We start from the raw sequence: 27,459 nt of genomic DNA, 5'->3' as shown, positions 1-27,459 counted from the left end.
AAGAAATATGGCTAAAATTTGGGTCTTTAAGCTGCCATGTTGTGCCTACATTTCACAGCTCATTAGGCAAATACGATCACCCACCACCACATGGCCCGCCAATAAAGGAGTGTGACACCGCAATATCTAAGCACAATGGGAAAACTAAAAAAGAGAAATTAAAATAATACCTCAGAATTTCTCGAATTTTGGCTGACCAGGTCAAACCAATTCAGTGTCAATTAAGTTGCTCTCTGTTTTCTGAAATAAGATAAACCACCAACCAGCCTGTTTGTGAGCCCATTGTCTATTTTTTTAATATAATTGGTTAGGTGTTTGAAGTGTCGAGCTCTACAAAAGCTAGGAGGACTCCTTTTAAAACCATATTTTATCTTATAGCTTTTCATAGTTATTGTGGAACTGAAATACTCTGATTTAAATACATATTTAAGCTCTTGTTTTAATTTGGGGTGGTGGTGGTGGGGAATTATATTATGGCCCTGGGCTGAGATTTTGTAGCTCAAGTTTCAGCCTAAACTCAATTCTAACTGTCAGGCTGTAAGCCCCTGACAATAGTGGCTTCTAGCTGAAACTGTGACATACTTCATATGAAGCAATAGTAGAAAATAATGAAATAGACCTCAAAAAGGGAAGAAAAATAATTTTACAAGAAAATAGCCTTGCTCTCCGATTTCAATTTAGTTGTATAAACTGATAAAAGCATGCTATTGAGAGTAACTGTAATAATAACGTGATGAGTAAATAGGATTTGTAAAACTTACTAAAAACTAAGACAAAAGTTATGCAGAAAGGTATCAGTTTGCATGAAATGCCACTTTGCTCGTAACTAAATGGAGCGCGCATACTTCTGCTTTTATGCCACCTCTATAAATTAAAACGTGTGCTGCATTTCACTATCATCAGCTGCATTTTAGGAAGCCCAAAAGTGAAACAAGTAGTGTAACGATTGCTTGTGTTTCAGTTACGCCATTAAAAATCAGTTCTTGAAGATCTATGTTGCATTCCTTTAAGCAGATCCTTTATAGTTGGCAGACGGTGATGCTGTTAAATGTACCTCCAGATCAGTCATATTTTTCTCTACATTTTAGTTCTACAATTTTTTTCACCTTGCCAAATTCCTGCATAAATAGGTGGGATTAAATGGAGCCTACCCTACCTAACATAATTATATATGTTGTGATTTTATACTGCAATGAAACGGATACATTTTAATAATCCCAGTCTTGGCTCTTACCCACTGAAGTCAATAAAGGTTATTAAGGCCAACTGCCATATAAATACATTGCTACATTGCTAAATGGACTGTCAAAGCAGGAAATACAATTCACACCATATAGCACTGCTAGGGTCTTTTTTTTTTTTTTTTTAAGACGGGAACGCTAGATATGTTAAAAAGTGTCTTTAAGACTCGATATTTAAGTGTAATCCTATACGTTTACATTTCATTCCACAAACAAAAAATATTCCATTGATTTACATTTTACTTACTTACACGTGAATCAGCCTAGAAAAAAAAAAAATAAAAACCCAACCAAACAAAAAAAGACAGTAGGACCTCTGCAGTTCTTACTGATTTGGCATGGTGTTAAAAGATTTTCATAGCTAAAATAAATGTCAGATTGCAAGGTTTGCATGATATCAGACCCTGAGAGACAAATTGTCTCTCCACTGAATCTCAGAACAGCTACAGCAAGACTTCCTCACATCACATGAGATTTCAGCTTTTCAGACTTTTCTTTACCCAGAAAGCAAAGCTTGTACAGTCTTTTTTCAAATGGTAACTCTCTCTTTGAATTCAGCAAGCATCTATCCTGATGCTGCAGACGATAACGTGTTAATCTTGGATGACTTTTAAAAAAAAATACCTCAAACATTTGAATAGCCTTCATATTTTCAAGGGAGGGGGAAAAAGAGAAGAAGATTGGTTAAACTGCTTTGGATTTAATGGCTCATAAATTCATGAGGTAATATTGTGGGAAAAGTGATGTTTTATCAGAATGTCATTCAAATGAAAGGTTTAACATTTACATCACAAGAGTGAGCTCTAAGTAAAACTATCCTCAGGGAAAGAAATGCCAGGAATAAACATTATGATAAAATTGTGTGCTTGCTGTGATGTACAGAAAATATTAAATAAAGCCCAGAGGTTTGAAGACACTGGGTTAAACTTCCTACAGTATCATACTCTGCTGTGACACTGGAGTAATTACAATTAGCAGAATCTAAAATTACTTTGGAAAATTTATTTCCTTCTTTATAGTGCTTTACTAAACAAGGGCAAGGGCGGTGGGAAGTGAAGGGGGGGCATGCAGGGACCCCAAGACTGACATTTGTACCACTCTGGACCCTCCAAGACAAGACCAACAACTCCAAGACATTTTTACTATTAGCATTTTGGAATGTGGGTGTTTTTTTTAAAGAATCATCCAGCTAAAATTACAAATTTGGAGAAAAAAACATCAACTGTAGATTACTGGGTACCTTCAGAAATACCTTTTTGATTTAACTTAATGCTGTGGAAGCTAAGCATGCACCAAAACACTGCACTTTTTATGTTAAATTGCTGTTGAATTTGTTAACCCACAATTGATTTCCTGTGTTATGGAATCTTAGAGATTACAGCTAACTTGAAGCAACAGGGATAATTCTTGATGTTAATGCTACATTTCTATGTATTTTTATTAAGTCAGTGCCTGTTGTTGCATGAAAACCGCGGCTCAACATTGCCCCCTACTGTCCCCTGGTGAAACACCACGGGACAAAATGTAGGTTAAACCCAACCCAAACCCACCCTACCTCCGAATCCCAAACACAGCAAGCATCAAATTTACTTAGAGACTCAACAAAACAGACATTCTCAATTAACATTCTCTTCTGTCTCCTTCCATAGCTGAAATTAATTGTGATTAATATGTTATAAGTCATAAAACATTAAAGCGATTTTTAAAATTTAAATTAGAAGCAGCTTCTGTCTTGGCCAACCTTCAGTTTGCTGATAAATATCATCCTGAGGCCTGTTGAAAGGAGATACACTGACGCCACCGTGTTTCTAATTAGAGACACATGGTAATGTCACACCAATTGCAGAAAACCTAGCCCCTGAGAATTCCTGAGTTTGCTGTTTTTCCATGTTCTCAACACACAATGGATATAAAATAACAATCAAACATACTTGTCTCTACCTCATCTAAGCCTGTGTTACGAGCAAGTAAGTTGTCATTTGCAAGAAAAACAAACCAAAGGATTTTTTTAAAATTATCACAGCGACTCAAGAATGTGAGCACTTAAGAACACAAAAATGAGGGAAACCCCCCACATAAACAAGTTATAAATAATTTCTCTCTGTTTGTAAGAAAGTTTAATGCTCACTGATTCCTTGCAGCAAACTGATTTCACAAACGACAGTTCCACTTTTCCACATTTATTTTCCAGGTCTGAAACCAGCCATTCCTGGGAAAATCGTACCATACGTTTGAGCAGGTTAGTGACTCACCACACTTCCCTCACAATTCAAGAGCATATTCATGTTGCACCGTACCTCCAGAGATTCAAAACCAGCTCTACCCCAAATCATGTCCAGCATCCTCAGCTACATCACAAACTTTTCGAAGTCAGCTACGGGAAAAATGAGGCTTATGCTGTGACCAGCAGAAATGGCCGAGAAGCAGCTTCTAATGCAGACGTACGGATAAGAGCAAGACAGGTTTGTCAATATAGCTCCTTCTGTGTACAAATCTAGAAGCAGGCACGCTGGCAATCGTATCGAACACCTCCACTAGCAAAGCCTCCCAAGGGACTCTCCACTGGCCAGCAAGAGCAAGCAGGCTAACAGCACTTGAATCCGTTTTCAAGGAGAGCAGGGATGTACTTTCAAGCACACAGGAACCACCACTACTAGAATTCCTTAAGAAACTCATCTCCTCTTGTCAGTTCTAGCTACGGTGTACGTGTGCCCGTGGACTACAGACAGATAGCTATACCTTCAGACCATCAATTTTATTCTCAGCTTCCCTCAGAAGCACTCACCATTGTCAGCACTGGCAGAGTTGTCTTTCAGTGTGGTATGAAAAAGTTGATAATGCACAGTTTCATGTACCAATTTGTGTGATGTAATATACAACTGTCTTCTTATGAGGCTGTCAAACTTTAAAACCAAGCAAAGTCAGGAAATAATTAAGATCTGGGGGTTTTGGATCTCATTTTGCTCACATTTCTTCTGGCTACTGGGGGAGAAAAATAAGAGGAGACAGTGGAAGGCTGACATTGATTCTACTTTTCATATGTTCTGAATAAAGTTTAAAACCCGTTACAACAGTACAATTAAAAACAAACATAATTGTGAGTGCTCTCAGAATTAAGCTCTAGAGGCTTTATACTACAGAACTAGTACTTACCATAATCTCCATTTTTCTCCAAAATTCTTCCAGTTTAGCTATAGGCTTAAGCCACCAATCAGTGCACTTCAAATATCGCTTGCCTTGAAACCAAAACTGCCTAAGCCACTCAAATTCAACCTGCAAGATAAAAACATATGGGTTTTAACACAAAAACATAAAAAGATACAGTAGCATAAACATCTATGTTTGTTATTTGGGGCAGGAAGGGGGCAACACATGAATCCAGCTCTGCCTGGACAGTCCCACAGAAAAGGAGAAGGTTACCAAAGGACTCATTTCTATGTGCACCCTTACACCCAGCTGTTCATTTTATTTCTTTTCCACATGAATTTGTGACCTGAGTGACTCCCTTCAAACCCAGAGAGGTGCAAAACCCAACTCTTTTCTTCAGATGCGGTGCACACGCGATGAATGCTAAACGCTTGGGCTCACTTGCAATGCAGTCACATGAGAACCAACTCTGGCTTATTTTGATTAACGTTGCAGGTTTCAAGATGTTTCAGCTATATCAAAGATTGAAAAACTTGTGGTCATCCAGTGGACAGAAAGCAGCCTAGTGAAGTGGGAGGGATGGGGCAGCAGCAGGATGAGGAAGCCTGGTTGCTCCCAGGGTAGCACAGTGCATGTGTGCACACTCACCTGGCACCAAAAAGTGGGTTTCAGCTTGCTGGGGCACCAGACACAACAGGTTTCTCTAGGACAAAGCTTGTGTGGGAACTGTGTTTTTCAAGGAAAACAAACGCCCCACTGAAGCAACAAAAATTCCATGCAGAGCAAGCTAGTACTGGTGTTCAAAATATGAAACACAGCAAATGATATAATGCTTCACTAGTTGGGGATTTTTTTAAAAAAATAATGTATGGATGGGCCCATCAGCTTTAAGACACGAGAAATATTAGCTTACTAAACCATAACATAAATATCTAACTCATCAAATATTCTTTAAGCAAAATGATTCCATTCATCCTAATTTCCACTGAGCCTTTTCTTCCTTTAATAGTAATCCATAGCTCTGCTCTTTAGCATTCTGTAGTTATCTTTCTTGTGGTAGTTATGTTTCACACAGAGTTCAAAGCTGCTTTAATCATTATTTGTACCACAAAGAAGTTTTTGTTTATCCCTGCTCAGCTCAGAGGACACAAACAAAGACAACCTGCCAAGGTGAAAGAATAAAGAAAACTGCCCAAAGCTGTCACCCAAGGCTTTCTTTCCTGCAAGGGTGATCAGAATGGCTACAGAACTCTGAAATGCTCCAGTTAACATTAGCCAAATATTTGGTCAAAGTAGGTTAAAGATTACAATAAAAGATACTTATATTTGCAGTGTGGAAAAAAAAATACTAAATCAACTCTTTTGGTAAAATATAACATGATCAGTTGGCAGACACTGATCTTAAAGGTATTTTAAAAAAACCCTGACTGCTGGCCTAGTAACTTTTTAGCACAGAAGTTTGAGGACATCCTTCTTCAAAAAAGCTGAAGGGAAGTTTGCTTCCTCTACAGTCTTCACGAGGAATGAAGAATCAAGTTACAGTTTGTTAAAAAACAAACAAACAAAAAAATCAGTATACAGAGTTTTGGGAAGGTGGAGCACATCAAGGGTTCAACTACAGTTTTAAGCACTCGATACTTTTTTCTCCCCTCGCTTTTTGGTTTTGCTGGCCTCTACCACGAAAGGTCTATAACACATGGTGTCTGGCAAGCATGTTTCATGAAATGAATCACGAGGCCATTAATCAATGAAAATTGTTTTAATTCTTCAAAAAATATATGTTACAATATGGCTGGCTCATCATGACAAGAATCCATTCCAGTGAATTTTTGACTTTGACTTTGACTATTGATTTGCTACATTAATCTACGTAATTTCAGTCTAATTCAAGTCTGGCATCTTGGCCAAATTTTAACTGTATATTGATCTATATAGAATACACAACCTGACACAGAAGATGTGTTTTTTAAGTATAAGAGGTAAAGTTTAGCAACAGGCTAGTTAATTTTCTGCAGGATTAGCTAGTCTCATCAGAGGTCAGTGTACCAAATTGCAACATGCAGCTGTCTAATGATGCGGACTACCATTTACTAGCAAACTTGGGTCCATACATCTCAATGTCTCCATTTAGCTCTAAACTGAGTTAACAAAATGGGGGCTGGGGAGGAAACCAATGTTTCACCCACCAGCTTAGCCATCAAGCTGCTTGACAAGTGACTGGTCTGAACTGTCACCTCTGAACAGGTAACTGTTGATTCAGAAGAAAAAAAAAATCATCTTCATGAGGCAATGTGGACATGATTTCTCTATCATTCTATCTTTGTTTTAGATATATGCAAGCATAAATACTTAGAGTTGCTAAAAATCTCCAAAGATTCCAGTTATACCAAGTCTGACATTTTTAACACATGAACACTTTTCACATCACAGCCATTACCAAGGACATATTTTAACAAGAACATATGCTATCTGCTTTCCAAGTTGTTTTAAAAGCTATACATGCTTTTGCTTTCATTCAGTCCCACCTTTGCCGGCAGCGGGAAGGCACTCCTATGGGCCTGCCTCCTTCCACAAACACGAGGAGCTGCACCGCAGAAAAAAACCCGCAACAGTAAATACTGCAGAAAAATAAAAAGCTCAACTCTGGCCTTAGTGGAACTGAAGTTCCAGAACATTCGTGTTCTGTGACAAAACTCTCAGGTTAACAGCTCTTGCCAAGGCTTTTGTCAAGGTGTTTTAATTTGGAGTCTCCCATGTATCAGAGCTAACTTTAGGTATCATTGGGAAGCATTTCACATGACTGAACAGGACAAAGCTGAAACATATTAACATATAAAAATATGTATGCTATTTGAGGACCAATTTTCTTCTCCTAATCAATATGACTTACATCTGTGCAAGTAAGCTCAGAATCAGGCCTCACACGTCTAACCTCAATGTATTTTCAAGTTGTCCTTTAAACAATGATTAAAAGCCAGTTTTGGGATATAGTCAATACTGGGTAGTAAAAAGCCAACAGTAGCATTTGACATTTTGTGAGGCAGTGCTCCTCAGTCAATTATTTAAAAGTATTGGTTATTAAATGCCACACATGTAGGTGATCTATATTTTCTCTCTGCCTTACTAGCCAGCCACCAACCGTGCTGTCAGCTCACTGTGATGTGCTAAAACGTATTAACCTTCCTTTGGCGGCGTGTACCACTACCCTTTCTCAGCAGTGACCTTAGTGTCTAACACCGGCGTACCTTCAACACAGCTAGCCCAGGCTTTGCTACATCCTTGTGCATTCACCACAAAATTCATCTACTGCTGCCAAAACCCCAGATCGGCTGTAGGCAAAGTGAGTGTACCTCACAAGCAACAGAGCGACCAATTCAGTCTCAAGTTTTAATCACAGTAATCAGCATTTGATAATCACAGCTGAGCAAAACCGTGATGAGAACAGACCCCTACCTTTTCCAACTTCAGTACTTTGAAACCTGCTACATTTTCAATACAATCCCCAGATGCTAAAAAAACATTTTCTCTAGCATTTTACTTCATAGAGAACACCGGATTATTAGTTTGGTGTTGGCAAATAAAGAAGCCTTGAAGCTACCTCATGCAACATGAACTATTACCAGGTTCTGCATTACTCAGAGCAAGCAAAACAAATTTTCTTTGCAATGTGAGGAATAGGCTGGCAATGATCTTTTCTGCAATTTATTTTTAAACATATAAGCATTTACATTGTCTGTCCAGCAGTGGTTTATTACTTGAAAAAGCATTTATTTGCCAAAGGGTTTCCCCAGGTCCCCTGCAGCTCTGTTTGGACATACCCAGCAGCTGTATATATTTTGGAAAGCCAACTGTGATTCGGTAGGGGCAAGAGGTTCACATGCAGTGAGCTCTGCGAGATCATTTATTTCAGGATAAATTATTACTGGCCAAACAGCAATGGGACTGCTTAAAGGGGTGACTTCAGTCTCCAAGACTGTGCGCGCATTGTTAGGCTATTGTACTTGACAGCTGCCCAGGTAATTACGCCTGTTCACCCTGCTACACCGTTCACCAGATCCCTGCCACTGAAGTATTCCTTCAGACTTCAGGCCCATAAGCTACTCAGACAAGCAGCACGTGAACACCCTTAATTAAGGTTATCTTTACTTACAACTACAAAGTACATACTGGGAGTGAAGTGACTCACACATCTAACAAACAGCACATACCTCGCAATTACTCAGACATTCCTTTGAAGGCTGTTTTTCGGGAGGGAGACCATGACAACAAAGCCAAGGCTAAAGAAATATTAAACTTCCAGCATCTCTAGTGGGCAGCAAGGTAAAAAGCTCCTCGGATTAGCATCTTACTTTTTTGACAGGAATACTTCTGTCAAGACATCCAAGACGGGGCTCTGACAAATGAACTCTGGGAAATCTAACATCAGTAAAGGCATCCCCCAGATACTCACCCATACCTCTTTTAGAGGTTTCTCTGCCCACCACAAAAATGGAAAAAACTGTCTACACCTATGCTTCAGATCTTCAGTTCAAACCTACTTTATCAGCCCTGCAAGTCAATTTTCCTGCCCAGGAATACAAAAGCGAAGGCACAGAATCATACCTCATTCTTTCAGATTTGCTCTTGGGCTTTTTCCCTCCAGCAGACACAGGTAATTCATCCAGACCTCATTTGGCAGAGCAGTTAATTCCAGCACAGACTGTGAATCTGTGCTAAACTACTATATTTTTAGCTTAGTTACACATGGGGTGATGGTACTGTGATGGTTCTGTTTGGTCAATGATTTCAGGAAGATCAAGAATCACGAACAATGGCTGCACCGAGTTATCTGAGTTAAACCCTGTGAAGAACTTCAGCTACAGTTATATTTGAAAACAAAATATAACTGTATCACCATCTCTAGAGACAGGAATATTTCCTAATTTCAAGCTGATGATCTCTGGTCCAGAGGAATAGAAAAAAAAATTACAAAGATGTTTAGAACCAGCACAGAAAGCTGTAGATCAGACAGAAATACACAGGCAAAATTTAGTGGCCGTTCTTCATTAATTCTGTTTTTTCATTAATTCTGGCTTTTTCTGCAATTTTGTTTTCAGTATTTAAAAATGCTAAGAAACTAAGGAAAAAGAGCCAAACAACCATTGACCACATCCGGACCACACTGACCAAAAGGAAGACTCATTTTCATCAGTAAACAGTTTGATTCTTGAAAGAAATAAAACATGGTCTTGTTCTTCACCTGCTTGAGAACCTAAAACCTGTATTAGTGCCTGCAAATACAAAGATTTATCGTACAGTGAAAAAAAGAAGGTAGAAAGCTCTTACATGAAAACAAAAGTTGCATCAGCCTAGCAGATCTGAAATTTTTCACTTCAGTGAAGTTCAAAAAATAAATGTGCATTTTACCACAATGATAAGCCACTAGTAATTTTGTCTACTTGTGCAACAAACAAATGAAATTTAAGTAGCAATTTAACACAGAATCTATCCTTCAAGTGAAGAGGTGACCTTGGCATTAAAAACCAAAAAAACACAAACCCAAACAATACAAACAAAAAACCTCCAACAACAACAACAAAAGGTGAGTGGGTAGCCTCTTTCCAAATGAAATCTAGATCCAATGTGTCTCAGAAGTCCAGTGTGCAATATGTACAAGTTAAACAATGAGTTCTGTTGGAGTACATCCCATGTGCGTAACAGGAAACATCCCTGTATGTCACACAGCAAAATTACTCAGGTGACTGCAAACACCAGGGGCTAGTCTCTCACCTGATGTAAACGGCACACGTCTTTGATGTTCAAGGACCCGTGCAAATTTACACCAGCTGTGCATGTGGCCCTAGCTGGGCAAACCACATATGCGTGTAGTTTTATGGACTAAGCCTGATTAATGTTTTGTAAACCCCTGCATGCATCAGACTTCTTTAAATTGCTCTAGGAGCTGTTTTGCTAGAAGTCAAGGGTGCAAATCTTTTGCCATCACTACACTCAATTTACCAACTGTAAACACAATACAGGCAAAAATGTGTTCTATGAAGTTTTAGAAACAACACACAATATTGCATTCCTCAGCAGACAGCAATTTAAACAGCTAATAATTAAAAATACTTAAGTACTATATGGCTTCTAAAAGTGATCACACTTAGCAGAAATACAGCACAGCTCCTTCAAATTGTCTGAATACAGGAGTGCTGTAAAAACTGATATTTAAGTAAAAAGTGGTTCAGAAGTTTGTATTGTGGTCGCTATAGCTGTTTTAAAAGAGATTATCATTGGTGTTTTACAGTTAGGAACAGCTGAAAGGTGTTTTTTTTTTCCAGGTAGAGGACAGCTTTCCAGAGCAGCTAAACAATCTGTGATTTTAAACTCTATGTAGCCTTGACTACATTTTCTGTAACTTCAGAAAAATAAAGAGAGAAAAAAAAAGAAAAAGTACTAAATTTACCACCTTCAGAAACACAACCCTTGTAAGAAGACCCAGTCCACTGTGTCACATTCATGACTATCCACTAACAGAGAAAAAGGCAAATTACTATTTTTGTGATACTCCCTACTTTTATACCACAGGAGAAACTACTTCTTCCCATAGTTTCCTAAAATATCGTCCAATATTTTAATTTAATTTGTCAAATCAGTGTGTTTGTTAAGATTCCAGACCTATACTTCAAGCAAGGAAGTGCTGCCAGCTTCACTGGCATCCTGTGAAAGCGTGTTGTTACACATGCATATGTCGTAGCACAGGACAACCTGCTTAAGTGTGTTCCTCACAATTATTTCCACTGTATTTTCTTTAGAATATACTTTAAAGCACATAAAATTGTGTCACACCTGACATTCTTAAAACACTGGTTCAACACCTGGCATACAACTGACAAATTTTACCTGCTCTTTCCCTCTAACTTTTCTCTCTCCCTTTTTTTTTAAAGCAGCACTAGTTTGGTTTGTCCACTACACTATCAGATTTGGTGTAATACGGCTGCAACTACTCTTTTACTCTACCAGCAGAGGGATCTTAAAAAAGAAAAAAGAAAACTTCACGGGAAATGAAAGAATCAATCCATGTTGATCCCAATTACTGTACCCAAGTAAAAAAGTAATAAAAACCACACTTCAAACTTGTACAGAGGAATGCCTTGTGAGCAGCCGAACACACTTAATTGCCATTAACTCCACAAGCAGACGGCACCTCCCCAAACCTGGCTGAAACATTTTCAGTGCCCATCATCTCACCTCATTATGTATTTCTTCTACTTGCTTTACAACTGCAGTTTCCAGTGATTTCAAAGATAAAGCCATTGAATCAGAATCAGTCTGTAAATTCTGGAGTGCCAGTTCACATTGTCCAAATATGTATTCCAATGTTCCTCTTGAACACTATAAAGATACAATAAAAAATTTATATGTAGCCACTTCAAAACATATGTATTTCTCAAATATACTGAACTACTTGCTTCTGAAATAATCGAAGTGAAGGAGTAGAACGGATGTATTTCTATAACTTTATTTCATAGTCTTTTAAACAAAAGCATAACGCTTCTGCATTGTCTACATGGTTATCAATATAACATACGCAAAAGTCTAATCATCAAACATCTAGCCCACTAGAACAGCATAGACTGAAAGGAGAAATAAAAGAATTTTTTTTAAATTTACAAATACAGCATACAAAACCACAGCCATGCCCTCCCTTGCTTCCCAGCCAGTTTTTGACATTATTTCAGAATCAGTTGTGTGGGTTCCTAGTAACACTAGAATGGAGTTCCATATCCAGTCCAAGACAGTATGGATTCTCACAGTATGGAGAATGAACAAAACAATTTTGCACTTCTGTTTCTTTTGTTTTGTTTTCATTAAATTTCCTTCAAAATTAGAAGGAAATCTGTAAAAACCCTTCTGAAACAAAAGAACAATGACATCAACATATTTTAATTATTTTCAGTTAAATATCTGTACCTTCAGTTAAATTTCCAGGAATAACCTTGAATAAGGACCCCCTGGTCTCGCATTATTGGGGGGAAAAAAATAAAATCCATACTATACAACTTGATATCATAACAGTTTATAAAAACAAAGCACAATCACTTAACAGAGAAGTGTGTGAAGTAAGTTTGCATTTTCCTGCAGAAGTAAACACACAGACGAGAGCAGCAGGTCAGACGACTCTTAAAATGAAACAAAACCCACAGAATTATTTGTTGTAAAATGTACAGTGTGCTTCAACTTTATGTCAAAACCCAGTTCATACAGGCAGAGTGTGTATTTTTTTGGGAAATAAAGGCACTTTTTTCATATTACAACTTATATGTATGTATATGTCCATGTTTGGTGCTATTGCTTTATTTCCATTCCTGCGCAAATTAGAAAGAGCAACGGGGGAAAAAGAAGTACCTAGATACATGTATCTCTGTTGTTTCCATAGGGTATATTTTGCCTTGCTGAGAGAAGAAAGCAGTGATCGTAATTTTTTTAAGTACCTTTTTAAAATACAGTCTTTTTATTTTTCTGTATGTCTTCCCATTAGAATACTACATAAACAAAATTACTGCTAACACCACGGAAAGGAATAGGGAGGAGAGCTTTAGTAAAGAAACCCAAAGAACCCCCCAAAAAAACGAAACCAAAAGACCACCCCAAAACGTGTCTTAGCACTTGAGAATTTCAGGCTGAAGCCTTGTTATCTCAGCATGACTCTGAGACAAGGGACTCTGTATCACTCTTCTGTTTCTTCGATCCTCAGACGCTCAGGAGGATCCAGCGTAAAGCAGAGTCATGACTGCTCTTAGCTGTGCTGACCTCCTGAAGGCCATTTTCGGCAGCGCACACTGCTGATGTGTTTTGAGTATTTCTTTCTCACCACGAATGCTGCCTTTTGACTAGGACCAGGATATGAACACAGCAAAGAAGTTTTAAAACATTTCAGGCAAAAAACCAGTTGTTTCTACATTTCATCAGTAATTCACAACGTGTGGTGTAGTGGATTCTCAATTCGTATCTTACATGCCTGAGTGTAGGCAAGCTACCAATACAGAAACAAGTGTAACCCAATCCAAAAATAAACAAGCAGGAGCTGTTCAGGAAAACCGTTTTAGTCATAAGATATTGTGAATCACAGTTCGGATAAGACAACATGATGCAGTACCAGAATATTAGTTTTAACAATGACCAAACAGCAAAGCATTTCTCATACTTACATCTGCTACTCTGTGAGTAGAGCTGAACCGAGGTGAAAACCCAGCCAGAACACAGTGCTGATGTGTCATATTGAGATCATCTAGGGACAGATTTGAAAACCTTAAGTACATGGGAAAATTATACTTAATATATATTAAGTATATATTTAATATACTCAATATTCTGGCTGAATATGAATTAAAAACACGAAATTAAGCATTTAAAGAAAAAATATAGAGAATTCAGTCAGTACTACTCTCATAGCGCTGCAATGTTTAGCAGAGCATAATTACTCACTGTCCTGGCGTTACAAAGATCTCTATCCATATTAGTTTCCTCCCAGTTTACACAGTTTAGAAGTGGCATGTTCCCACCTCTTATGGGAATAGTTCAACTAAACAAATCAATACTTTCCGAAGTTGAAGATCACTTTAAACAACAAACTACTCAGAAATTACAAACTCTTTTCTCAAAAAACCCTGAACAATACTGACGGGGGGGGGGGGGGGGGGGGGGGGGGGGGGGGAAGAAAGAAAGAGAAAGAAAAAAACCCAAAGATGTTATTTCATCTTTTTATCTGAAACTTATCTGAAGTTATCCCTTCAGCTCAGAGCCAAGGGACTGGGAACCCAGAAAGCACAATCTGCTCAAAGACTTGTCTCCAAACTTTTCATAAGTGACTTCCTTGCAGACTGCCAGTGAGCTGTCATGGACTTGGGTTCACAAGCTGGCAAACCAACAATGCCACAAACCTTATAGATGGAACCTATTTGGTTGCCATCAGAGTTTTGTCAAAATTACCGTAACTGAAGAATGCTTGAATTCTGCACTTTTAAGAGGAAATATATTCCTCTGGAAAATTTCAGACTAAATCTAGTATCAAGACTCACACTGAAAACTAATCATGAAGCTTTCAATTCAAACCGTTTTGGTGCTACGATTATGCTGCCCTCTCAACCTTAACAAGACATTCAGGAAAATCTACCAAAAATTTCTGTAAAATCATTCCTGGGTTAGATTTTTGTAAATCAGTAGAAAGAGACTAAAAACCCCCACAAAACAGGTGACGTAAAGTGTCACCAAGCAAAAAACAATCCTATTCAAAATTAGAAAAGAACAGGAATAGACAGACACTTACAAGATGCTAGTTAAGTTGGAGCCTGTGTTTTCAACAGTATCCATTCCTTCAGGGAATTTAGTTTCAGTCATCTTAGTATGACATGATGGAAGGATGAAGCTACATAATTTCTCATCACGTAAATTCAATTTTTCTTTAACAGATCAATATTTGCATACCTGAAACCTGATATCCCAAATCCCTACTAACTTTTGAAAATGCTCTTCTGACCATAATAAGATTATCAGACTGAAAAGAACACAGTGTGTGGGGTTTAATGGTATTCTCTTTATTACTGAAGGAAGAGATGCTCTAAAGCCTTTACCTTTACATAGACCCAAGCCTTGCAAGGGCCACAGAACTATATTATCTCTAGACATTGCAATATTTAAATATCACAATTACTTTCAAGAAGAATTGCGACAGAAAACAAATCTAAACACTTCCACCACTCCGTTCAGTGCCCGTTCACTGTGGTGTGATTTATGTAGCGTCACAAGTATTACATTTTGATTTGCACCTTTATTCAAACCCTTGGCAAATCCTTCGTTGTAGGGCTCCCTCTTGAAATTGCTTCCAACTATCTTTAATCCTTTATGAGTCTTAGAAAGAAGCCTGTAATTTTAATTTATGAGTTTATAATTCATCTAAAACTGTAATTGTACAAAAATAGTTGCAGCTTCTGGATTGGAAGTCTCAAAGGATATTTGAAAAATACATTCTAGGTCTTAAGAGATTACAGTAAAGATTTGCTTTACTTTTTCTTCTAAAAATATATTAATCAAAAAGAAAAAGCACTCCTTGTTAAATTGGCCATTGTACATTTGGCAGCAAAAGCTTTTAATCAGATACAGAACGTTACATCCTGATTCCCACGTTGGTTTTAGAGCCAAACCAGAACTGTTACCCCCGTTGGACACCCATGTCAAAACTACCATAGTGCTCTCGCAGTTTTAGGTAAAAATACATACGGAGTTAACATCAGATCTACATGCGTAAACAATGACTGGTGAGGTTTGGAACACTGAAACACAGCCTCCAGTATCATGCATCACATAAAATACATGCATATAAAAGTTGGAATACACATATCAGTCCTGCTTTGGCAAGTTAATTGTCAGACAGTTCTCCTGAATTTGTGGTGAGGCAAAAGCCAACGCAGCATCTTACTGCCACCAAACTGCGGCCCCTTATCTTGCCACAAATTCAGGACAATGATGGCAGGGGCATCCCATTTCAATATCTACTACAAAAAACAAAACCATGCAAAACTTAGGTGAACTGTATAATGCATATGAGAAATGACTTTTTTTTTTTTTTTTAATTTATTTTAAATCACCATCAACACCAAATTTGCAATGTATTCAGCACCGTTTCAATAACCATCACATGTTCCCTTCTTAAAACAGTCTCGCCTTCCATATGGATGCCTCTGAGATGCCAACTAACAGCTAGATAAGAAAGAAGTTTTGAGAATTGGACTACAGTCTTCTGCTTAGATGTTCCTCCCCCAGAGCTGTCCCACGTCTATGAAAAATGCTATCACATGCAGACTATTTTTCTGAAGTCTGATCAGGCCTTTCACTTGTTTATAAATTCTAAAACGCTACTAATTATCCAAATTTAAAACAGTAATTCTAGAAAACAATCAAGAAAAAATAATGAAGTCCAGTACATGCTAGAGTGGCTATCCCGATCAAAGAATTTTCTCAATCAAAGTCTGATCACACACATTGAAGCTATTCATATTTACCCGTATGAACAGGATTCCATTGTGCCACCAGTCACCGTGCAAGTGAGGATGATTACCTGCGCTTCAGGCAGCGGAATGCCTACATCGGTTTCCTCAAAACCCTGACAATATCACAGAGGGCTTGTTTGCATTTAAAGGAACACAACTCGGTGGGCAACACATGCTTGGTGTTTGAATGCTGGAAAAAATAACTTCATTTTTCTGTCTGAGGTGGAGCACCTAAGAAACTAGGAGACTATTTCCTGCATAGGTTCATATGGCAAAAATTCATACTTCTTTTAAATGGATTGTTTTATTCTTTTATTTCTACTAGTTTCTGCCTGCCACTTCCCAATGAATCATCTGCCACCTTACGGCCCGATCCTATTATAGGGCTACTATAGCCAAGGCAAGATTTATTAAAAGAAATTAATCACATGTATGATAGTGTACAGGTGGTCAAAGCCACCTTGGAAAACAAAGTTATCAACTTGAAGTCTGTTTAAATGATGTGGAGGTCAGATTTTGACTTCACAGATGAAGTACTAGTAAGTCAAAAGAATGTTTTGCAGATGATCTGATTAGTTGCAAATGCATACCATTATTGGACAGAGAATTTCCAACTACAGAAACTTCAGACCTGTATGAAACAGTTGTGAAACGGAGGTTTTATTTAATATGGATGTTTATTCCTCACACCTGTAGGAAAAAGAAAAAATATAAACCACCAAAACCCAAGCAATACAAAACCATCTAAGGTCCTTGGTGCTTTAACACATTTATCCATGCAAGGCCTCCGTACAGTTGGTAACTGACACAGAAAAACATATGAGTAAGGGAGCTTAGGGGACTTACCAAAGTTTGCAGTGAAATTCTGAAAGAAGCAGAATTACAGCCCCTAAACCTAATGCTACTGTTTTAACACCCGAGCACGCTTCTACTGTCAGATGCAGTCTGTTCTCTATGTGGGCTGCCTTACCAGGCAAGCTTCTCGGTGATTTTCCTGCTATTTACAGACAATTGATACATTTTGGAATTCAGATGCTGCAAATTCTATTTTAAATTGTGGGAGCAAGTTCACGTCATAGATCTTTCTGTCCCTCCCCTGTACAGATTTCTGCCATCCTGCTCTTTTCTCAAATACATCCTCCCAGCACAGAATCTCAGCCCGGTCCTCTCCACTGCTTAAAACTACTGCAAGTTCCTCTCTATTCTCTCTGATCCTGTTGTTCTTCATCCCTGCCCTGCTCTGTCCACACCTCACTGTATGATTTCTTCTAGACAGCTGAATTGCCTAGGCACAAATGGCACAAACACTGAAAGCACTGTGCGTGTACAGCCTTTGTCAAAAGGGCTAATGGATACGTACATGTATATACACTTAAATTTTGAACATATACTTAACTAATTTAATAAACTAATTATCAGAGCACCGGTGAGGTGAGGAGCCAAAGCACTCGAGAGAAACAATGACTGCATACCCATGGCACTGCAGACTATTCAGATGTAACAAATACAAGGTGGAGAAAAACTAAGTTAATTCTTAGCCTGTCCTTACTGAAAGGAGTAGGAGGGTCTAAAGGCCCAAAACTTAGTGCTTCTAGGTAAAGTAGTTCCCAGAAAAACACAAACCACAACGGGAAATGCTCTCAGACTTAGCAACAGGGGGTTATAGCACCTTTCCCATCTTCAGGTGGTCTTCCTGAACTTTTTAGATAGTTGTCTTTTTGTCATCTATTTCATGAAGCAGATAAAAGGAACAGTAGGGTTTACAGCACTGGCAAAAGCTTTGATACTCCAAACATCACAAATGCCTACAAAAGTGAAATGAACTTGTGCTATTTTTTTTAAGTACCCTAAACAAATAAAGAATTTTCTCTTTTTAACTGTATTACAATGCAATTTTCAAAAGCACTAAAATGCTTTTCCACCATTTCCAAGCCTACTGGAATCCAACTGCACACAATGCTTCAACAGGAAAAAACCAAACCAAAACTGATTTTACTGTAGGTATGTCAGCAAAAAGCACCAGGAAGGTATGTCTCCTTCCCCACGAACTTATGGGTCCATGGAATACTACTTCTGTAACAGAAAGCTAGAGGGATGATCTGTCCCTAATTAACAAATATTTTTAGTTTTTAAATAAGAAAAGCGTGCACAAAGAAAACACAGAATGAATTAAAAGGCTGAACTAAAAAAAAAAAAAAAAAAGGGAAAAAAAAGAAAGAAAAGGAAAGATAGATGTCTGGGATTTGCCAAACTTCATGATCAAAGTTTGGTAACGAGAAAAGCGTTTCAGGGGTTCGAAGTCTTAATAATCAAGGAATATAGCATTTGGATTAAATGTGGACTCAAGTTAAAAAAAAAGGTCAAAAAACTCCAACACATTCAAGATGCTAGAGAGCAAAGAGGGTTCAAGTTAGTTTGTGGAAATAGAAGCAGATTAAATATCTAGAAATAGTTTAATGAGCCACTATATACATGTGGAAGTGTTTCCATTAAATACTTATCTTTAACCACAAGCCAACCTCTGCAATGTGTGCACCCTACTTCTGGTTGGTTACGAAAATAATTTTTTGATGCTTCTTGAACTCTAATTTGCTGGGGGTGGGGAGTGGTATAAGATTCCAAGTTCATCTTCATGCTGTTTTAAAACCCTAACCTTCAAGCAAGAGCTTGATCTATGGGAAACAGCTGCAGAAAAGTAAATCTCCCTTTGAAAAAGTCCAGAATGTATTTTTGTTGAGTATGTTTTGAAGTCATGGTAGGAAAATTAGGGAAAATTGTAAATCTGCTTGCAAATCTGGTCATGTCTAACTCAAAGATTAGGGGAAAGATTCCAATTTAATAGTAAGACCATGACAAGCCTAGTTAAGCATGCTCTAGGACAGAGCAGATGGGGCCCTTTGCTCACCTCCACGCGTTTTGGATTTATTGCATGCACCCAACACGTTTCATATTAGACACCCCTTGACTGTGTACTTGAGACAGCAGGGTTCAGTATGCACTTCCTCTGCAGACCAATATATTATTCTAAATTGAGCTAAACTGTTTCCGTTTCATGAGTGATATAAAGTTCAGATTTGAGTTTTTAGGCAGCAGATCTCCCATCGTTCACCAGATTTTTTTCTTCATATTAGGAAAAGTAAGCCTTAAAAAACCCAAAAGAATCGAAACAAAACCAACAACAACAACAAAAAAACCCAAACCCCAACTGTCTTACTGAATGTAATTTTGAATTTTGTTCCATTTTGCTTAAACAAAATACATTTATATTATTGTAATAGCTTACTTGAAGAATGGATTCGATCACCTCATGTTTAGGACTAACATACATTTAAATTATGGCTTTGGCTTATGATTTCATCTGAAGAGGACTGCTGAGAATGCAGGTGTCAATTTATATTTTAAGACTGCGCTTTACTAAAATTCTACCTAGAAAAAATGGAAAGCATTTCATAGAGCCAAGGAAGAGAGGAACATAAGCATTAATAAATATCTACTGAAAATGCTAAAACACCACCCTGCTCTTTTGGTTACTTTGATATGTCCATTGATCAGGATTTACCAGTTACTGTAATTGCATTTACTATTAGAAATATCAGGTTACCACATTTTCTTATCTGAGATTTGTGTGTATAATAAGAGGAAATAGTTGGGGTATTCCATGTACAGGAATTGGTAGGACCTGACTTTTTAACTATAAGCAACAAACTTAATTCGACATGCCGGTTGACAGAAAGCCGTAAATACTATACCATTGCAACAACTGGAAGAACAGACCTACAAGTTGCAAAGTTTTTCCCTAGAGTTGGACAAGTCAATGGTAGTCAGAAAAAGTACACAGTCCTACAAATTGGCCCCTGTACATTCGCAGCTAATATGACCTGCTGTACTTTTAATGTTGTGTTTCCTAGATGCCTTGCATACTGCTGCCATTGCTTTTAAAATAATGCCAGCAAGAAGACTCTGCTTACTGAAATGAGGTTCTGGAACGTATGATGCATAAATGGACAAGATAAGTCACTCTAAAATTGGCTTCTTTATTGTCAAGTTGCTTTCTATACAGAATTTTCATATTTTATCTTTTAGATGGCACCCTCAAGATGCCTCCTCTTAAAAGTCACGTTCCAAAAAAATCTGAACAGTAAAAACATACACTAAAACTGTATATGCCCATTTATATAGTCTTTCATGTCAAGTAAAAATTATAAGGCCAGTTCTGCTGTACTTCAAAGCCCAATAAAAGGGCCAATTTGAGAATATTCTCTCAGACTGTATAAAAATTATTTTTTAAAGCGTTTGAGGAAAAAAAATATACAAAGGCTACGGAAATGCAGAAGAAATTATCAAACACCTGGCCTACAGAGCTCAAATCTGTAGCTTTCCATGAAGTATTAATAAGAAAGTGATTTACACATCATCTTCAAAAGAATGTTTAATATATCCTTTGTTTCCATCTAAACATGATCATGATGTTATATGTTAAATAGATGTTAAATAAAATAGCTTTCTGACCCACCCTTCATATAGCATCCCTGATAGTACTTTAGTTACTGTATATAAATTCCATCGGGGAATGAAAGAAAGTCCTTATGATCTGGTAACCCAGTCAACAACAACGTACAGTATTTTGCAGTAAAAATACTGGTTAGACCCCTTCTTTTATTAATTGCCTTCTGAATGTGTGGCCCAGCAAAGCTGTGCATGCACAACCTTTCCAGTCAGGAAAGATCGCAAAGGAAGTTTAGCTAAGGCCTCAGTAGCTATTCCACAAAAACTAATTAATAATTCCCTATCCAGGAATGCTTAGCTGCCACTTAAAGCTTCCCTTTCATATAAGAAATGTCTCAGTTTCCCCCCAGGCTGCTACTCTATATCCTCACAAATACAGAAAAGGGAGGCGCACCCACACCACTGTGCCAAAGGACCTCACATAGTCACACTGGGTCTGTTCACATCTGGACATACTTCAGAGCACAGACATACTTAAGAGTCCCGTTCTTTTACACAAGATTGATTGCAGTGCACAGGATCGGATGAGGTAAGAACAAGAAATGGTATATGTTTTTTAAGATTGCCCACAAATGTATTGCTTGTAGGAAGTAAACTGTTTTCCTGTCGCAGCACTCTCCAAACTATTAAGCTGCAACAAGGTCTTTTACCATCTCATACCAACACACTCTTCACACCAGTCCCTCTGCTGCCTTCTCCTGGTCTCTCCTCACCCAGGGTGTGTGCTGCCTCTCTTCCCTCTGCTTCTTCCTCGGCTGCCCAACCACTTACCAGAACCAGCCACAGCTGCACCTTATCTACATCAGCCAGCCCCCGCCCCTGAAGCCAGCCCACAGCTGTATGTTATCAATCCTAATTAACCCAGCTTCATTCCTCTACATTTTCCTATTTGTTGGAAGATAAAAGTGAAAGGTAAAAGTGAAAAGACTATTCAGGCCAACAAGTCAGAAGCATGACAGGTCACACTAGGGACATTCCATGGAAGATACCTTCCAAGTCACAAACACATAAACAGGGAACACCGCAACTGCTCTCACTCTTCAAAGATTGTGTCTGTCAAGCCAAGTCACAAAACAGGTAAACATGATGTTGTCAGAAGCACTGTTCATGTTTTGAGTCATACGATTTATAACTACATTTGTTTAAACAAAAATGATAACCTAGAGAAACACAAGCCAAAAGAGAAAGTAACAGATTTTGTGCTAACAAAACTTTGCCACCATTCTTGCTTCATTTATTTCAATGGAAAAACCTTAAGTGTGTGAGCTCAGCTGCTCAAGTAAATTAACTGAATTTAATTTTCTTTTTTTAATCCTCTACACTTGAGGCATTGGGACTCACTCTTGGAGTATGACAGCTCTGTTTATTATGATCTTAGTATAATCCTACTAGTAGAAGAAAACCTATGTTTGAATACATACAAGAAAAAGTGTAGCAGAATGAGAGAAGCGTTATGTCTAAAATCGTTGACCAAGAGATCATCCACAGATTGTCATAATGGTTGAAACTTCAAGAACCATGGTACTAGAAAGCTGTAAGACTGCTACAGTCAGCACACATAATACATAGCCACTCTGTAGTGCAACCTCAGGAACCGGATTTATTTTTGTTGCTGAACAGAACAGACACAGATTCTCACAGTTTCTCAGGAAGACTGTATTAAGAATAGAAAAAGGAACCAGCATCTACAAATACACGGATGGGACAGATACAGCTCAGCTTCTCACAAGATCTGGGGAAATCCTGCTTATGGCCTGGAGCCTGACATGAACTAGCAATTCTGACTGCACAGACAGAAAAGGCTCAAAAGGAGTATTGCCTTTCTTAGCCATGAAGCAAAACATTGGGAAAAAAAGTTCCCCAAAATACACTGGAAGAGGGCAGGGTAGGAGGAATTTATTATACACTCTACCCAGATCTCATGTTTTCCTAAATAAGCAAAGTCCTAAATGAAAGAAAGGTGTCTTAATTAACATTGTGTCATTTTCTCTGTTTTCAACAGCAAATTCACCTTCTTAGCCCTCGAAAATTACCAAGCATCAAGTAGAAGTCTCCTTGGTGAAGCGGTATTGCTAATCCAGGTGTCTCTATGTCCCACGCTACCTTCAAGCCTACGTGCCAAACAGCTGGGTCTCTTCCCTTCAGTTTTTGTTCGTTACTTTCTTCCATGGCTGAACCTTTAAAGAGAGAGGGAAAAACACCACAAAGACAACAGACAAGGTGGGAACCATAAAATACAAAATCTGCTCTAACAATACAGACTTAACAATATCCTACATTGGTACAATCTTAATAGGCTTAAACTTTTTATAATCTCCATCTGGTACAATCACCATCTCCAAATCCAGAAATATGTAATAGGTTAAAAAAAAAATAAAAAAAAAAAGCCATATGAGATGAAGAATTTTTTATAACCAAGTGTAAGATTAAAACTTCACATTAACTACAAAGTAAAAGCAAATCAAGGCAAATTTTATAATGGACTCACGCTTTTCTGAAGTTCTCGAGTACATGCAATGGGAGTTTTAGTTAATCTTCACTCAATCATTTTTTTTTACTTTTTAAAACATTACTAAAAACACAAGCATAGAAGAAAAAAAAATAAAATACAGCAACACTGATATAAAGCCAGACAACTTTCGAAAGAATTTCAAGTCAGAAGCTGCCAAAGCACTCCATAAACAATTTCATTTGTTTACATACTTGCAATTTCACCAAATCATAAACTGAGGTAAAGTAAGGTAAAATAATGGGCACAAACCGCCATCTAGACCAAAGCTGAATGCATCTCAGAATCATATCTGTCATTCCTTTCTCAAAATTATTAGTCAAGCATGCTAGATAACATGTTCAATAGCCAACGAAGCTTCAATACATTTGTCACAACATTTTTCTTATCATTAAGCAACATGAAAATGTTGAGCTTGGGGAAAAAAATAATCCACTGCATAGAAATAGTATTTAGAGCTTAATCCCTCAGAACTATTTTCATAAGCTTACTTCACTGCAGTATAAATTGAAAGATACAGTCAGCATTTATAACAAGGTATTGGGGAGCTATGGTATAACAGCTTTATGGCTAAAGTAACAGACCATTTTGAGAGAGGAAGGATGAAGTTTTAAAGAAGCAGTTGGCACAGGACAGCAGTGAATGGTTAGAAGTCATCAACTATGTAGCATGCCTAATTGTTGCTTAGGAGTTAGCGACTGTGTGTGTCCATTTCACCGTCCATTTCAAATGTGCTTTCATGTTATTATTTTTAAAACTTTTGTCTTCATCTAATTCCAGAATAAAAATGCCAAAGAGATCACTCTTATTATAACACGCACACATAAAGAGTGACCTTGAACTCACACTTTCAAAATACTCAAGTCAATCACCTCACATGGCTACTGCAATGTTCAGTTAGTTGGGAATAGCCTTTCATAATTAATAAATTGTCTTAATTTTCTATGTCAGTTAAATACTGCTGAAATTCACGAAGCGGAGAGCCAAACCCTTTTAAAAACCCAAACTAAACTTCTTAGTTAAAACTCCTACAGTAAATTCCCTGCCTCGATGGCTGCAGCTCTCACGCAGCCGAAGCCTTGGCTCGGGAGCAGCTCTAGGCCTTTCTATCAGAGAGCACACAAATGAGAAAACAAGAGCTAGCAAACACTCAGAAAAATCAATACTAAAGTCTTCAAGGGGCTTTCATATTTTCTGCCCTGTTCAGATAAATTGTAACTTAATTTAAGAAAAATGTTTTCTGAAAACTGCAAATAGGATGGCTTTCAAGGCATTTTTAATGCAATACATCATGGATATTATAAAAAAAGCTAACCTTTCTGGGTTAACTCTCTCTGTTATGCTGCTTTCCCATTCACTTTGGCAGCAGCACTGCTCACAATATGGCACCAATAAAATATAGAACTACAATCAGAGACAGCAATTTCAATCAAAGTTTCCTGGGGTCTCCTCATAAATCCAGCACCTCTGGAATGTGCTCGTTAAAATGACTTATTTTTTGCAGTTTGATAAATTTTTTATTGCTTAAGTACAGAGTTCAAATGTAGCTCACAGTCTCCTTTTCTCCATATTCTCAATTATTGCACCTTATAATTATCAGCAGCAATTGAAACTGATTGCTCCTACCATGTTATTTTGGTAACAAATGGAAGCAAGCTGCTACTAGCTTTTAAATGCAAGCTATTTTGAAAGTGAGAGCAAGGGGGAAAAGAAAAAAAAAAAAAAGACACCTTAATATTTGTGGAATCTCTCTAGGTAGCACTGACAAACGTTTACACAACAAGAAGTTGTTACTAAATTCTGTCACACCTCAGGCATGACTGAAGGCTGTCTATTGATTGGTATAATTACAGTTCTCATTTAAGTGAAAACATTTGGAGGAATCTAAACCATAGTTATATATCAGGGTAAATCATGTGGATCTTGCACACATACACAGCACCTTAAAAACATGTATTTATTTTGGGGTAGACCACACAGAAATGGTCAAATGTAGGCATATTCAATGGAAATATAATAAAACTATCTGAGAATTTAAATTCTGTGCATTCAAGACTTACATAATTTGGCTGGCAAGAAACCTTTACGCTTGGCACCCGAAATGAAATGGTGAAAGCAGGTAACCAGCTTACCACAACATAACAACAATACCTCATCAAACCTGTAATTAAGGTAGAACCATGAAAGAGAGAATGTAGCTGCAGAAAATTGGCCGCAACATTATGCTTCTAACTAGACAGCTCCAATTTCAGAGATGTTCCAGCTCTAAGACCTGATCTTATCACGTTTGGGTCATGGTTAGGTTCAGAACAACATGAAACTTGTTTTCCTGGACCTAGTTTGGTTACTGTTCCACAGCACGGAAAGTAACAGTAGCCTTGAAAGGTTTCTTTCCTATCCGGTGCCAAAATCTTCAAGAAGAGTTCTAAGAGGTTTTTTTATACTCTGAAACCTGAATGTTCTCTATTCAAGTCAAATTGTAACGTCAAACTATACCCTAAATGTACCTGACTTCCTAAGATGACAGAATAACCGCCAACACATGGCTAAAACCAAGGACTGTAAACATCTACTTTGCCACTAAATCCAACTGACCATTTTTATGTAGATATATATTTTTTTAATATTTTTTTTTTTTTTGTTACAGATGGACTGATTTTTCCAGAATTTAAAGGCATTTGGGTACATATTCAGTGATTAATGAAATATATACATTATTACTGTCTTCCATAGCAATTTATATCTATATTATATGCCCATATATGTGTATATAGATATGTATATATGTAAAAAAGTTTGGAAGATTTGCCAAACATTGTTCGTACCAATTAATACTTGAAATACTGTGTCCAAATATATCAAGAACAAAAGCACTGAAGTAAGAAAAAAGAATATTCTGTCATCCCCCTCATTCCTGAGAGACTTCATTTAATCAAATCAGTGAGAGGATGGTTAAAAAAATCCACAGCAGTTAAGTCAAATGACAGTTTCTTTTTAGAAAACAGAGATTCAAATGTATTATAATAAAAGTAATTGGATCACTAAAAATTTGTGATTCTCTCACAATCTCATTCCAACTGGCCAGAACCTGCAAGTCACAGATGTGACCGTTTCACTCTCATATTCATTTCTTAAGTAGTAATACATATTTTCTACATACTATTTCTATTTTTTTCAACGAGCAATATTTCTACTACATTACTGACATTAGAAACCATACAATATAATTGTTCTCATCCTGTACAAATGCCTACTCCATGACTTTTATCCATTAATCAGTACATAAAGAGAATTATTGGTTAACTACAAATTTAGATTTACTTCAATTTTGAAACACTTTTGCAGTTTCAGGTTGTTTTGTTGTTTTTTTTTAACCTGGTGAAGAAAGATACATCTGTAGTTAATCCCAACTATTTTTAGTTGCAATTACTGTAGACTTGAAATAGCCAACAACAGCTTTAGTGCTACGGTATTGCTTCATTTTATTTTATTCTTATTACACATCACAGTGTAAAAAAATCCAAACAGCATTTTACAAAACCCCCCAAACATAACAGCTCCTCCATGATCAGTCCTTACTGCAACCAGGTTTGTTAAACCTTTCAGCATCACCTTGTCAGTGAACAGAGCCAGTTGCTTAGTACTTCAGGAGATTTACAGAGCAAGTAGGCATTAAGCAAGATGACAAATGAGAAACGGTAAAGAATCTAGAGAAAACTACTTATCTAAGCTCAAACACACTTTGTGGGAAATCCAGGTAAAAGAAAGTTGGATGTTTCCCATGACTAAATTATTTTCCATCTCCTTTAGGTTGGTAACTGAAACAAGTCTTTACTTCAAAGAACATCTTTAGAACCAACTAGTGCTCTGCTAAGCAATAAAACTTCCTACAAAACTTACAAAGACCTGAGGGAAAACTGTTCATTAGGAATTTTTCATGGATAAAATCCAATTTTTGAAAATGCCCTTATTCCACCAGTGTTTGGATTGCAGTTCACTTTCATAAATAGAGCAGGAAATAAAAATG

General features: G+C 37.5%; 1 protein-coding gene across 6 annotated transcripts in view; it reads right to left on the bottom strand.

Moving 5' to 3' along the window:
* Positions 1-27,459, bottom strand: part of FTO (FTO alpha-ketoglutarate dependent dioxygenase) — a 260,515-nt gene that overhangs the window by 176,137 nt on the left and 56,919 nt on the right. For all 6 annotated transcript variants that reach the window (XM_080364733.1, XM_080364730.1, XM_080364731.1 and 3 more), the window contains exons 4-7: positions 22,957-23,100; positions 13,580-13,659; positions 11,619-11,762; positions 4,395-4,514 (exon numbers count right to left, since the gene is read on the bottom strand). In XM_080364733.1, coding sequence (XP_080220859.1) covers positions 4,395-4,514; positions 11,619-11,762; positions 13,580-13,659; positions 22,957-23,100 — 488 coding nt within the window. The remainder of the gene's footprint in view (positions 1-4,394; positions 4,515-11,618; positions 11,763-13,579; positions 13,660-22,956; positions 23,101-27,459) is intronic.

The sequence above is a fragment of the Falco punctatus genome (genome assembly GCF_963210335.1).
Source record: "Falco punctatus genome assembly, chromosome: 14".
NCBI classification, from domain to species: Eukaryota; Metazoa; Chordata; class Aves; order Falconiformes; family Falconidae; genus Falco; species Falco punctatus.
Note: the sequence above shows the minus strand (reverse complement) of the source record. Positions and strands in the feature narration are given on the sequence as shown.